This window comes from Littorina saxatilis, linkage group LG4 (genome assembly GCF_037325665.1).
Source record: "Littorina saxatilis isolate snail1 linkage group LG4, US_GU_Lsax_2.0, whole genome shotgun sequence".
Taxonomy (NCBI): domain Eukaryota; kingdom Metazoa; phylum Mollusca; class Gastropoda; order Littorinimorpha; family Littorinidae; genus Littorina; species Littorina saxatilis.
Genome location: NC_090248.1, coordinates 7,223,969 through 7,239,816, shown reverse-complemented (window position 1 = coordinate 7,239,816; position 15,848 = coordinate 7,223,969). Strand labels below are relative to the sequence as shown.

The 15,848-nt window shown below is 41.8% G+C and overlaps 1 protein-coding gene across 1 annotated transcript in view; it reads right to left on the bottom strand.

Moving 5' to 3' along the window:
- Positions 1-4,796: 4,796 nt before the first annotated feature.
- Positions 4,797-15,848, bottom strand: part of LOC138963853 (S-adenosylhomocysteine hydrolase-like protein 1) — a gene marked incomplete in the record, with an annotated part of 52,826 nt that continues 41,774 nt past the window's right edge. Inside the window, 5 exon segments of the mRNA XM_070335711.1 lie at positions 4,797-9,518; positions 11,161-11,281; positions 11,947-12,025; positions 12,846-12,914; positions 14,121-14,219. Coding sequence (XP_070191812.1) covers positions 9,512-9,518; positions 11,161-11,281; positions 11,947-12,025; positions 12,846-12,914; positions 14,121-14,219 — 375 coding nt within the window.

The following is a 15,848-nucleotide window of genomic DNA, read 5'->3' as shown; positions in this document are numbered from 1 at the left end:
GCAGTCACACAGACAGAAGCACACACACTCAAAACTACACACACACACACACACAAACAAAAATTCACACACAAATCATCATGAATGAAGCAAGTCATGATTAACAGAGATTGGAAAAACACACGGGCAAAATAACAATTAAAACACAAATTTAAACATGCAGTCACACACTCGGACAAAAGCCCACACACACAAATGCACACACATAAAGTTAAACATACACACACATACACAAATGAAACGCAAATCATGATTAACAGTTTATTCAGATTTGTCCATTTCTCCTCGTACACTGGCTACACAGCTGTCAGTGTACAAGTTGCACCAATCTTGCTCTACACACGTCACCAATAGGAACAGAAAAAAAGTCAACAAATCACCACACAGAATTCCACATTCCCATCATCGTTCTGAAACTGCTTGCTGTATGTGTTGGTTTACCAGAGACTGCGCTACGTGTTTTGTAAAACCGGTCTTATCTAAAAGACAAGAAGAATGTATATCGCAAAAAATGGTAACTTGTTCACAGTAACTATACTATACTATAAACTTTCAAATCCCTTCAAAACCTGTCGGATTAACCTGCTGACAATTCCTTTTTTTGTGTGCGCCCATCAAAACTGGACATTTTCGGTACACGCCAACACAATCTAAACACAGACTAGGTGTAAACATGATTTTCTTAGAAGCGTACCGTGTGCACTAGGGTGTAGTCAAACTACATGATGTGTGAAGTGATTAAAGGCGCAGTCCTTTCCTTGTAAACATCTCAGATGTGGCTAGGATTTAACTTGGGGTTCAGACCATCCCTCCACTTGGTCACATACCAAACATCACCCGCCTAGCTGCTTTCTCAGCGGAGTGGAACATGTTTGATCAATTAATTTAGTCACTGACAGAAGTGACAATTATTGAAATCAATTCGTAAAAACGTGTTCTAACGTCTGCACAGGAAGCAGGCAGGATGTTGATTCAAGGTATATGTCCAAGTGGATGGATGTCATCTTTTCCCATGTAACAGTCTGGCCAGCTCCGAGATGGTGAGCTGAACCGTTCTCAATGGAAACACTGTGCCCCGAAGTGTTCGAGTTTAGATGTAAAATTCATTTGTGACTTTATCCCCGATGCTTCGAAGTCAAGGATGCGATTCAGCTCAACTTGCGACCTACAGTTCTCCTTTCATAGATTTTCTTTTCCTGTGAAAAAAAATTTGGTCCTAAGACAAGAGAATTGAACTACTCTAGGTGTCAATTAATGTGATGTCATCTCGTTGCAATTCGAAGCAGGAAACTACATGTAACAACATTAGTAGTATAAGTAAAATAAAACTAATTAAGAGTGAAAATCCAGATGAATTAGCAGCTAAAAAAATAAGGAAAGAAAGGAAGAAATAATGAATCAATTTCATATCACCAGAGAGTGCCAGTGCTGCGTAACCGACACGTTTTGATTTAAAAAACAACGTCAACCTCTCTCCGCAAGTCATATAGGTGTGAGTGATATATACGTTCCACATGTTAAAACCACATCAGCTTCAGATATCTTCATTCTTGTCCGACATTCAATGTTAGTGACATAACAGACATTCCATGCTTCATATGCATATCTCTGTACATCTGTTTAAAAAAAAATCCGCCCAGAAATAAAGCCTTTCTCGTCTCCCCCCCCTTCCTAGAGCTTTCACCTCCTCGCAAAAAGCGTCATTGTCTGCGTCTATACCACAACATAATGTTCACATTCCGCACTCGTCACAAACATGAAAGAAATTGCAACAAACAATGCAACTGGTACTATAAAATACAAATGATTTCGGAGTCAGTTAAATTCGCAATACAGTACAGCCATATTTTTATTATTATTATACTATTCTTCCGATTACATTGGCAACAGAATACACCTCAATCCACTGTACACGAAGTGGATAATTTATTTATTTATTTGGTGTTTAACGTCGTTTTCAACCACGAAGGTTATATCGCGACGGGGAAAGGGGGAGATGGGATAGACCCACTTGTCAATTGTTTGTTTGTTTGTTTGTTTATTTGTTGCTTAACGTCCAGCCGACTACGCAGAGCCATATCAGGACGAGGAAGGAGGGGATGAAGGGGGCCACTTGTCAAGCGATTCCTGTTTACAAATGCACTAACCCATTACTTGTGTCCCAGCAGGCTTTAGTAAAACTAAATTAATACCTACTGGAAGATTACCAGTTTCCAGTATGTTAAAATAGGCTTAACCTATCTACTGCTGGACTTACATCAGAACACTAACAGATTAAACTATACATGAATCGCGAGACAAGCGGCAAGAGAAGAGATTTTTGGAAAAAATACAGGTGAATGAGCAAGAAGGCAGAAAAAGGAAAAGAATTCATGAAGAAAAAGAGAGCATGACAGGAAAGAGGAACCAAAAATCTACCTAACAGCAAACTAGAAAGCTCCTGCGGTTCCAAAAACAGGAGGGGCCTTTAATTTCATAACCGCAGTGCCCCACTGCGGGATTGTCAATTGTTTCTTGTTCACAAAAGCACTGATCAAAAATTTGCTCCAGGGGCTTGCAACGTAGTACAATATATTACCTTACTGGGAGAATGCAAGTTTCCAGTACAAAGGATTTAACATTTCTTACATACTGCTTGACTAAAATCTTTACAAAAATTGACTATATTCTATACAAGAAAACAAAAAGATCAAGAGAAGAAGTTCCTAACAGAACCGTCTATTTACCTAGCATATACCCACGTCATGTCCCAAACAGACACTAGTTCTGGGGGCAGAAAAACCAAGTTAGCATAGCGTCTATTTACACAACTGGTCCTACCTAACCTCAACAATAAAATGAGAGAAAAAAGTTTCTGGAACAAATTGATTATTATCAGATAGCCACTGTTAAATCACCTCACCTTGTTGTTGTTTCTTTCAGCAAGTGCAAATATTAACATGTTATGTAAACAAATGATTAAAACATAAGGTGTACATACACAAAGTTGAGAGAAACGGAACTGGAACTGAAGTTGAAAACCAGTAGAATTACGGAAAATATTATGAAAGTGTCACTCCATAAAACTCTCAGAACTACCATACATTCTTATCAGCGATAACAACTGGCACTCCCACATTACATCAGTGCATAGTTAACGGTGTGATAGAGTATACTAGATCAACCAGTGCAGTAGTAGTAAACGTCAAAATGTTGAATTCAACTGCAAGATAAACGTTTTGGCCAGAGGCGTTTAACTTGGGGTTTTGAGAAGAAGAAAAAAAGGAAGCGAGTTTTCAGTGTGATCACAAGTTAGCTGACTTACACAGAATGGACTGGCAAACATTCTGAGAGATAAAAGGAGAAAACAAAGAAGTTAAGAAAAGAGAAAAATTGAGAAGAAGCTGACATTCACGCTCATGCAATACAGCAATTGCTCTCTCTTTTTTTTCTCGCTCCCTCTCAGTCACTCTCCAGATTTGTTTGTTTGTTTGTTTGCTTAACGCCAAGCAGACCACGAAGGGCCATATCAGGGCGGTGCTGCTTTGACAGATAACGTGCGCCACACACAAGACAGAAGTCGCAGCACAGGCTTCATGTCTCACCCAGTCACATTATTCTGACACCGGACCAACCAGTCCTAGCACTAACCCCATAATGCCAGACGCCAGGCGGAGCAGCCACTAGATTGCCAATTTTAAAGTCTTAGGTATGACCCGGCCGGGGTTCGAACCCACGACCTCCCGATGACGGGGCGGACGCCTTACCACTAGGCCAACCGTGCCAGTTGTCACTCTCCAGAGCTGACACAAATCCTGATATACAGGCACTAGCATGCACACGTCTTCACGTATTTCTTGTGTAGACTAGAAGCAGAACTGAAACCCAACTACATGTAAGTGGGAAACAAACATACTCTTGATAAAGTACAATGACAATATTAAGCAAGGCGGTCCCGTTACACTCCTCTCAACAATTGAACGCAGATAAAACAGCATCAATACCTGAAGCACAAGCGTTGCCATTCAGAACTACAGATCAGACAAATGCTAACAGGAAAAGTTTACCTTTTTACTTCCCTTACACAAAATTAGTCTCCTTTATTACAAAGAATTTACTCGAGTCATGCATCTTTGGGACAGACATTGTGTGATTGGATTCTGCAAAATGATAACTTTCTTAAAGGCGCGTAAGCAGATGTAGCTCTAGTTTTTCGTGCTGGCAATGCTAAATTTAGCTCTGTGGCGTTCTACTATAGCAAGGCTTGGTCTCCTGGAGACCAGTGTTGGGCTTTAAGCTGGAAAGCTGTTTTAGGTCTAGCAGAAGCTGGCGTTAAATTCACACAACACCAGTAAGCACAACAAAATAGTGCTAGCGCAAGTTTCTTCCGACTGTCTACATGACCAGGTCATCAGAATTTGTGTCATGCAATCCATTGCAATGTTGCGAGCAAATTACAAGCAAACAAAAGGCAGAAGAGTGCTCCAAAACGGAACAGAAAATGCTTTCCGATAACGAAACCATGAGTCAAACCTGCATGGACACAACACAACAGACTGTACGTGACTGCACTCAACATCAAAGGCATACAGCACACACACATTTTTTTTTCTTCAAATGCATCACCACAACTATTAGAATCTATCTTGCTTATGCTAGAATGAGAAGCATTTCTTGCTGTTGTTGACAATACAGTGCGAAAAAGAGCGTTTTGTTCTATACTTGCTTTCCTGTGAAATGTGCAGTCGTGGACCTGAAAACAAGGCACCAGAATCCTACGTTAAGACTTTTCTTTCTAGGAGGAGCAATGGTGGCACCAGAATCCTACGTTAAGACTTTTCTTTCTAGGAGGAGCAATGGTGGCACCAGGTCAGCTCGTAACGTTCAGTGACTCAGAAGGGTTTTTTTTATTGTTTTTTTTATTGGAAGAGTTCCACTTTTCATCACATTAAATTCACTTTTCTATGTTACTGACAATTACTGTACAAACATCAGTCATGCACAACATGAAAACTGTGACCTTCACTTAACAGTAATAAGCTAAAAAAGGACAGAAAAAAAAGCTTAATTCCATTAACATATGCTAATGCTACATGCATCATTACCATTGATAAGCAGCACACAAATCTTCAATATTTGTTTTGACAAAGCGCAAATTGTTTTGGTAAGTATTAACACATGTGGTACACAGCGTATGGTTATTCCAGACAATAGATAATGCAGTGCTTTTACATCGGATTTTGGAAATTCTGTAACTAAAAGACTGCTTAGTTCTATATGTGCTGATCTATTGTTTAATACTAATAGATTTTTTCACATCTTTCATGCTTGCAAAGCATACAACAAATTGATCGCATTAACGAAAACCTTGAAGCAGCACAGAAAAAAGTATTTAGAAAAAAAGAAGCCAATACAATACCCACAACCATAATACATAATCAACACTAAGTAATGCCTACGTCTATGTACAATCAATTAATTAAGAAGAAAGTTAATTGATAAATAAAGGCCGAAGCACCCAACCACAATCACTGTCAGATATACTGTGAAATGCGTAACATAATTATCATGATTATAGATGAAGAACTCACTGTCACACACACTACATTTTACTGAGGTACAACTCTATGAGGCTTATCAGTAGAAAATGTAAAGATAGACACAGATTAAACACAAAATCAATCCCCCAGATTATTTTGTACTGTGAAACTTTTTCACTGTGCCTCTTTGCGCTACAGTGGAATACCCCTTTTGACAACCCGAAATTAAAACTTTCTCCTTCGCTTCATCAGATTTTCTGTACATAAACCCCTGTAAATTTACCTCCTTTTTAAGACCAGCCTCCAATATGTGCTATTCATGTGGCACATGTCATGGAGACTTCTCTGCAGTGTGCTTATCCTCATATATTTTTATAAGACCACCAGGCTTGGTCAAGGAAAGGTCTGGAGCCAGAAGACTGGGAGAGAAACAGAGATGCTAACGATCACACAACAAAGCACTGCCTTGAGAACTGATGACAGAATATTTCAGACTCTCGACACAGACGGACTTTGAAATAAGTCCACGAGGCCTTCAACGTGCCAGAAGGGTATAGCTGCCTACTTAACGTGCGATTGTATTCATGGTGATGTGTGTTAAATGTATAACGTGTGTTCTGAACGAGCACACTCTTGACGCAATGATGATAGCAACACCTTGAATCATTATTTTTACGGCATCAATCCAGGGATTTTGTTCAAAGCAGCGATCAAGGCAACAGCTAGAAGCATTGTCCTTGAACAATATATCACAATAACAGCTCATCAACATGCAAGATGTTTTTTTTCACAACATTTTCTATGAAGTTTTGATAATGCGTGCATGGACTTTAATCGTCATCTTGGTTACCTCCCTTTGTTTCCCTTATTTAGCTGGAGCTCCGATAGCTGCGTTTTTGCTGGAAGCCCTAAACCATCAAGAAATTATTGTTTCCGCGGTTATATACATTTAATTCTCATAACACTCGAGAGAAGCAGTCTATGAGTTCTTCACATTCAGCTGTTATTCAAAATGAAAGAAAGGGAAGTATTAAAAATCAAAAATTGACTAAATCTAGAATGTAAAAAGATGAAAAAGTGCAGAAAAAAAAGAGATCGCTAACAAACGTCGATCAATAATAGTGCACTGTACATGCATTAAAACTGCATCCTTTATGACGTGAATCAGAGCTCTGCCCAGCACTGGCAAAGAATGAAACATGAAGAAACAAGAAACTATCTAACGTACCAGGAAATCAACAAGTACATCGCCCACTTACAACACACACCATTTTCACAAATACAACTATAACTCTTAACACGGCGCTACCATTTTGTCAACTAGCACGACTTACTCTCTTGATTGAAAAAGTATCACATGACTTGGACGACCGAGCTGTGGGTTAGTACTGTCTCTACGGCCACAGAGATCGACGTTGTAACCATGCAGTCAGCCTTTTCTTACCAGCTTTCCCTGAGGCCCGTTTGCTACACACAAGAAATGCTAGCAAGCTGGGTGCTTGCTTGGCAGGCAGGCGAGTATGTCTATGAAACAATTTTGTGCTGGCCTGGCAAGAGTTTAATATGACTTGTCGGTCAACAGTCAGTGGAACAGACGATGTTTGCAAATAATTGTGTCGGGTTAGCGGGCTGTGAAAGAGTGAATACTCTTGCTTTTATTGAGTCAAAGTGTCGCACGTGACATTCCAGGCCACGTGGACAAGGAGCATGTGACATTCCAGGCCACGTGGACAAGCAGCATGTGACATTCCAGGCCACGTGGACAAGGAGCATGTGACATTCCAGGCCACGTGGACAAGGAGCATGTGACATTCCAGGCCACGTGGACAAGGAGCATGTGACATTCCAGCGCCACGTGGACAAGCAGCATGTGACATTCCAGCGCCACGTGGACAAGCAGCATGTGACATGAGCCTCCCTGACAGTGCCACGTGGACAAGGAGCATGTGACATTCCAGGCCACGTGGACAAGCAGCATGTGACATTCCAGGCCACGTGGACAAGCAGCATGTGACATGAGCCTCCCTGACAGTGCCACGTGGACAAGCAGCATGTGACATTCCAGGCCACGTGGACAAGCAGCATGTGACATTCCAGGCCACGTGGACAAGCAGCATGTGACATTCCAGGCCACGTGGACAAGCAGCATGTGACATGAGCCTCACTGACAGCGCCATGTGGACAAGGAGCATGTGACATGAGCCTCCCTGACAGCGCCACGTGGACAAGCAGCATGTGACATGAGCCTCCCTGACAGTGCCACGTGGACAAGCAGCATGTGACATGAGCCTCCCTGACAGCGCCACGTGGACAAGCAGCATGTGACATTCCAGCGCCACGTGGACAAGCAGCATGTGACATTCCAGCGCCACGTGGACAAGCAGCATGTGACATGAGCCTCCCTGACAGCGCCAGTATTCACTCTTTCACAACCCGTACGAACCCCACACAATTATTTCCAAACATCGTCTATTCCATTAGACAGTTATTTTGAGAGTTGGTCCATTGCCTGCTGTACAACCGACAGGTTTTCTCACTCCACAGATACTCTCGCTTACTGTCGCCAAATCTACGACTGCTTCACCGCAAGCAGTTGCAAAGAAACGCTTTTGCCTAGCTTTACTCGTCAAAACCTAGCCATCTCATCTCTAAGAAACGGGGGTCTGGTAACGCTGAGTTTGCATGGTAACACTGACTGACTGACGAGAGATCCTGTTGGCTATTATGTGTTTAAATGAATTTCTAAGTTTTGTTTAGCCAGGCTGTTTATTTTTTTTCTATTGCAGCAGCCTGACAACTACGATGTAACACAAGTGACCAAAACGAAACGTGATTACGTGGGTACATCAGAGAACACATAACAAACAAGTCAATTGCACGCCAGTATAAAATCTGCTAGAGATCAAACCTCTAGAAACCCAAACCACCCCGATTCCATCTGAACCAACATGATTATTTTGGTGATACAGGAGAGAGAAAAGATTACATGAACAATTCATCAATACAAAATGTAACTGATAATACGTGACAGCAGAATACATCAGCTGTTAATGACAACAGAACAAATCAGTCTCGTCCAGTCAACTGAACAGATGGCAACAGATTAATTTAATCTGACGTAGACAATCACTCAGACCTTCGCTGGCAAACAGCTTTGGGAGCACACAGCAAAAAAAAAAAAAAAAAAAAAGTGAAGACAAAATAATACAAGTAAACAACTTCAGTCCTGATTAACATACATGTATTCCAAATGGAGGAATGGAGGGTCATGTAAACTGAAAAACAGGGGGAGGGGGTTGACTCTTGGCAGTCTGGAGACGGATGGCTATGAAACAACTGCAGGGACACAAGAGGAATGAACCAAAACTAGAAAACTTTCAGTGAAAAGCAAGGACAGGGTTTCCACTTCAAATGTTTTATCATCAGAAATGAATGTCCCTGGTGGGTTGTGAGGCCTATGAGGACTTGAACAATCATCAGCCTGTTCAAAGTTTCCTTCACGATCAAGTCTTTGTCAGTTTTTTGAAATTCACTTTTGTTTTTAATACAAAACAAAGACTTTTAAACTCTATTTCTTGACTAAATACCAGTGTTCAGGAAAATGATTTTAGCGCTTGACAAAGAGAGGTTCGTGTAAACCAAAACGGTACAAACTACAGAAAGAAATGTTAACAACCTGGAGAAAAACAAGTCCTCGTGAAAATGCCTACATGTAGCCACCAGTGTGCAATATACTGTACACAAACTATACATCTCATCACAAACTTCAGCTCCACAGAAGGAGAAAAATACGGAGAAAAACCGAACAACTGAACGCGATCCAGTCTAAGTGTCTACTGCGGTGGTTGACTGAGACGAACTGTCAGTCCATAATGACGGCTTCCATCTTGAACTTGGAATGCTGGGAAAGAGAGGAAGTGGGCAAGTGCGGCCATGCGCGTCCTCCTTGGCTGGCGCCGCTCGGGGCCTAGCGGTCAAGATGGCAGCGTGCTCTAGTATCTGAAACACACAGGTTGCATTGCGCTGTCAGTAGCTGTTCTTGTGATGCACTAATACAGTCTGTTGTAGCACCCGAAACAGACTTCCATGACCATGCACCCGAAACAGACTTCCATGACCATGCACCCGAAACAGACTTCCATAACCATGCACCCGAAACAGACTTCCATGACCATGCACCCGAAAAAGACTTCCATAACCATGCACCCGAAACAGACTTCCATAACCATGCACCCGAAACAGACTTCCATGACCATGCACCCGAAACAGACTTCCATGACCATGCACCCGAAACAGACTTCCATAACCATGCACCCGAAACAGACTTCCATGACCATGCACCCGAAACAGACTTCCATGACCATGCACCCGAAACAGACTTCCATAACCATGCACCCGAAACAGACTTCCATAACCATGCACCCGAAACAGACTTCCATGACCATGCACCCAAAACAGACTTCCATAACCATGCACCCGAAAAAGACTTCCATAACCATGCACCCGAAACAGACTTCCATGACCATGCACCCGAAACAGACTTCCATAACCATGCACCCGAAACAGACTTCCATGACCATGCACCCGAAACAGACTTCCATGACCATGCACCCGAAACAGACTTCCATAACCATGCACCCGAAACAGACTTCCATGACCATGCACCCGAAACAGACTTCCATGACCATGCACCCGAAACAGACTTCCATGACCATGCACTCGAAACAGACTTCCATGACCATGCATGTGTATATATTTTACACCTGAAAAAGAAAATAATAAACAGACCACAGTAATCCGAAACAGGTTGACATTGAGCTAACATGAGGTGCTTGGACTACGTGAAAAAAGATGGCCGTAACAATAGATATCTATAGCTGTAACAACATGTCAAATAGAATCCTATTGTAATTAACACATGAAACAGATAGTCCCTCAGCTAATGCCCCCCTATGTGTGGGTAAATAATTGGATAGAAAACTGTTTACCATAACTGTTTTTAGGAAAGAATAACATTATTTTGTGGGTGGCATCAATCAAAACGCCCATGTCATTCCTGATTATTGACGGACCCGGACATAAACCAATCCTCCATATTACGACCCCTCCATATAACGACCGAATTTCGGTTACATTTTCAAAGTCGTTACAGAGAGGTACCACTGTACTGGCATGCGATTATGAAGTGTACAAAGCCTGGACGCACCACCCCCACCCACCCCCCTCTCTCTCCCGCCCCCCTCCCCCCAAAGAAAATAGGGATGCAAAATTGTACAATCTTAGGATCTAATAGATGGTCGCTGGAGCTTTAGATAGACGAATTGTGAAAATAACTGCCGGTTTCTATGGGTTGTGAAAGATTGAATACCCATGCTTTTACTGGGACAAACATTGGAGGGGCCAATCACTAGCGAGGATTGTCTGAAACACGTGGACAGGAGCAAGTGTCAATTTATTTGTCTGCATAAAAGCAAGGGTATTCACTCTTTAACAATCCATACAAACTTGACAGTTCTTTGGAACATCATCCGATTTACTTTATTTGGTGTTTAACGTCGTTTTCAACCACGAAGGTTATATCGCGACGGACATCATCTGATGCCTGAAAGCAGACTGAAAGGCAAGACAGAAGATGGCTGACCTGTAGTAGTTTGGTTTGAAGGGGCCGGCCTTGTTGAGCCCCAGGTACTTGGCCTGGTCGTCCGTCAGCTCCGTCAGGTGGGCGTCAAAGGTGGGCAGGTGTAGGCTGGCCACGTACTCGTCTGTCGACCACCACAGGTATTTCATTATAATGACCACCATGAAGAACAACACTAAAACTCCTAGCTCCTCTGTCAACCAACACAGAAGTAATGACTGCCACGAAGAACAATAACATTTTCTTATTGGGTGTAAACAAAAAAAAGTCTTTGCAGCGGCAGGTTACATTTCCGCAGAAGGATCGATTCGCTGCTGGAGAAATCATTTGACATTGGTGTTATCTTAAGAAATGTATTCAACAAGAATATTCCCACTAAATACAGTGGAGCCTCTCTATTCAGACCCGGCCTGCATTGATAAGACTCCATCTACTATAATACCTCATTTATAAGACTCCATCTACTATAATACCTCATTTATAAGACTCCATCTACTATAATACCTCATTTATAAGACTCCATCTACTAGAATACCTCATTGATAAGACTCCATCTACTAGAATACCTCATTTTCTCAAACATTATCCTCCTAGTGACAGTCATTTCACGTCCATAACACTCCCAGCCTCCCTCTTTAGACCTTCAATTGTCAGACTTTTGGAGGTTTGAACAGAGATACCACTGCACTGTTATATGGAAGAAAGTCCTCGTTGCATGTACAAGTCTTGACGGATCTGTGATGACCACGTGGGAAGGGAGTCATCTTAAAAGACTAGTGCCACACTCACCCATTTTCTTGGGCAGGAGGTAGACGTCCTGTTTGTAGCGTCCCCCGGGAGCGTTGAACAGCTCTATCAATGCCAGGGCCTACACACAACACAATCACATCATACATGTGTTCTTTTGTGCTACATTTTTGCTATGTTCGCACAAAGCGCTCAAAGTTTGAAAGTAATATGTGCAGGAGTTAATGAAATGTACTGATTTTTTGGCTCATTACATCTAAAACGGCTTCAAATCCTGCACACACCAAACACTCGCTTCACACTTGCTTTTTCTTGCAAAAATCACTCTGCTACATTTTTTTGGGAAATTAGTCCAAAAAGTCTGATATTCACCACAGCAATCGTTATCCAGTCATCCAAAAATAGCAAAAGAAGCTATTCAATCTTTTTAACTTTGTAAACTATATAATAATTACGTAGATTTGACACTGTCAGTCTAAATTACTCGAAATGTGAACATCAACACGTTTTAGCGAGTATCTTTAAAGGATGTTGCTTGATTTATAGTCGGTGTTCTCTTCCAGTGTTCCAGTCACCAATTTCTGTGGTACCCATATAACAGGTAATGTACCGATTGAACACTGGATTTCCCTTCTTTGAGCTATGCGATGTCAGAGAACAACTATAACTCTGGCTGGCCGAGACAAAGAAAGAGTGCATGTGAATGTGTGTTTAATCATAAACAAATTAAAGCTATTCTGACTAAAATGGATCAATACATAAATGTTATTTGTATTTTTGATCAAAATATGAAATTCGACTCAGATCATGACAGTCTCAATCTGTTTGAAATGTCATATTTTGATCAAAATACAAATAGCATATTGAAACTGAAAGGTTGTTATGTATAAAAAGTGGTCAACTCCACCAGCATGAGTGTAGCTGCGTGTCATGTGACGTACCTGTGTGGTGGCAGTGATGGACACGACGAAGGACGGCACCGAGGAACAGCTCAGGTTGACCAGACGACCCTGAAACACCACAACCCCATGGTCAGCTTGTACATAGCATTACTGTCATTACACCCATGGTCAGCTTGTACATAGCATTACTGTCATTACACCCATGGTCAGCTTGTACATAGCATTACTGTCATTACACCCATGGTCAGCTTGTACATAGCATTACTGTCATTACACCCATGGTCAGCTTGTACATAGCATTACTGTCATTACACCCATGGTCAGCTTGTACATAGCATTACTGTCATTACACCCATGGTCAGCTTGTACATAGCATTACTGTCATTACACCCATGGTCAGCTTGTACATAGCATTACTGTCATTACACCCATGGTCAGCTTGTACATAGCATTACTGTCATTACACCCATGGTCAGCTTGTACATAGCATTACTGTCATTACACCCATGGTCAGCTTGTACATAGCATTACTGTCATTACACCCATGGTCAGCTTGTACATAGCATTACTGTCATTACACCCATGGCCAGCTTGTACATAGCATTACTGTCATTGCACCCATGGTCAGCTTGTACATTACATTACTGTCATTACACCCATGGTCAGCTTGTACATAGCATTACTGTCATTACACCCATGGTCAGCTTGTACATAGTATTACTGTCATTACACCCATGGTCAGCTTGTACATAGCATTACTGTCATTACACCCATGGTTAGCTTGTACATAGCATTACTGTCATTACACCCATGGTCAGCTTGTACATAGCATTACTGTCATTACACCCATGAGCAAGTTAAAGTGAGAGTATTACAGGTGCACACACACACATACACAGACAGACAGACAAACACACACACACATACACAGACAGACAGACAAACACACAGACAGACAGACAAACACACAGACAGACAGACAAACACACACACACATACACAGACAGACAGACAAACACACACAAACACGCACTCAGACTGACAAGACACTTTGACAGCTACACACACACACACACGCACACACACACACAGACAAACTGACAAATAGACTAAAACACACACACACACACTGACAGCTACACACACACACACACTGACAGCTACACACACACACCTAGATTAATAACACAGAGACACACACACACTTACAGATAGACAAAAAGAAAGATCCACGCACACACACACATTCACACACACAAACAAAGTTTCCTTTCCATCTCTTACCCCACAACAAAGCTAACCAGTGTAACCCACCTCAGCCAGAAGGATGATACGCTTGCCGTCGGGCCAGATGACGTGGTCCACCTGTGACCTCACTTTCTCCCACGTCAGCTCTGGTGTGCGCAGACTGGCCTGAAACGATAAACAACCGCCGTGTGTTCATTTTGTCAAATGCATATAGACACAATACACTTAGGCACCGAAACAATTTTTCTACATCTTTTCTTGCTGAAAGAATAAAATTGTTCTTACCGTAATCAGCTGTGACAGCCTCTCACACATGTGCTCGCATGCACACGAACACTGACACACACAATCATAGGCACAAGATCCCTCATAGCTGTCAACCACAGAAAATATGACAAATAAAATACAGTTTATACCAACACCAGCATCAACAGCAAATCACTGCCAATGAAGCATATACTATTCAAAGGGGTTACCTCCCTTACTCCACCCATCACACAGAGATTATATTGGCTGCCTTCTTTAAGTTTGTTTGGCATTATATTATCATGAATGCATGCAGGATATAAAAACTAGGCCTAAAAAAATGCCAAAGCAACTAATATCATGATATGACGGGTTTAATGGATCCACTAGTAATTGGCTCACGTAAGTGTCGCCTATGCGATGCTAACTTTTGTCTGTCTGTGCGTGTGTATGTGTGTGATAGAAACTTTAACATTTGACTGAACACCGAAATACTAATTTTACCTGGTTATTATCCAAGCAACAGCTTCTAAGTATTGAAGCAATGATCAACATTTCGTCGGCACGTACAGTGGAGTCTGGGTACAACGAATCTCAAGGGAGATACATTTTAGTTCGTTATATCAGTAATTCGCTGTAGAGTTTTCAACCCTAAATGGCCTCAAGACAAGTTTTTCCAATCACCTTCAAATGATCGTCCCATCGATCTTTCCTTGGAGAGTACAATCTCTGCATGTTTTCAACAGCTTCATAATATAATCCATAGAGAGAGGCAAACTAACAGCGGGAGGTGCATGAAAAGCGTCAGTTTTCACGATAAAACTTTGACTCGCTCATTCACGGGACATAACTGCACTCCGGACTGTCCACAGTGTTGAGCAATGTAGGAGACTTCACTGCCTGAGGAGAGTATTGATTCAAACGGTCGCGTGGTTCTATATCGCGTCACTCGGTAACGGATCGGAGAAAACAAAAAAACAGTTCCAGATTTCGAAACCATGTTCGTCAGCCATTGTTTTTAGCAAGGCAGACCACATGTGCACGAGCTTCGCTGACGTACATCGCAAAATGTCATGACGTCACCACAACTTTCGGTTTTGGTTCGATCTGTTCCGTGCACCTCCCGCTGTTAGTTTGTTCAGAGTTCGCTCATCACGCGATGTGCACTTGTGTTTGTGTATTTTTGTCTTTGGAGACAATTATTGACATCAGTTCGTTGTAGCCTTGTGACTTTTAGAGACAAAACGGCTCTGGGGCGATGAAGACGTGTTTGTTAAAAGAGGGGTTCGTTATTATTATTATTATTATTATGAACATTTGTGCGCCTAATCTAAATATAGCCCTAGGCGCTTACAAAATATACAACACATAGTGAACATTATACGAAACACATATCGACAAGGAACAAGACACTCGGACTCATACACTCGCAGACAGACGCACAGCGAGAACGCGACGCACTCACTCATACCAACTACAGGCACATGCATTCTGAAGACGGACAAACAGTCATAAATAAATAAATAAATTATTGGATACATAAAGTTA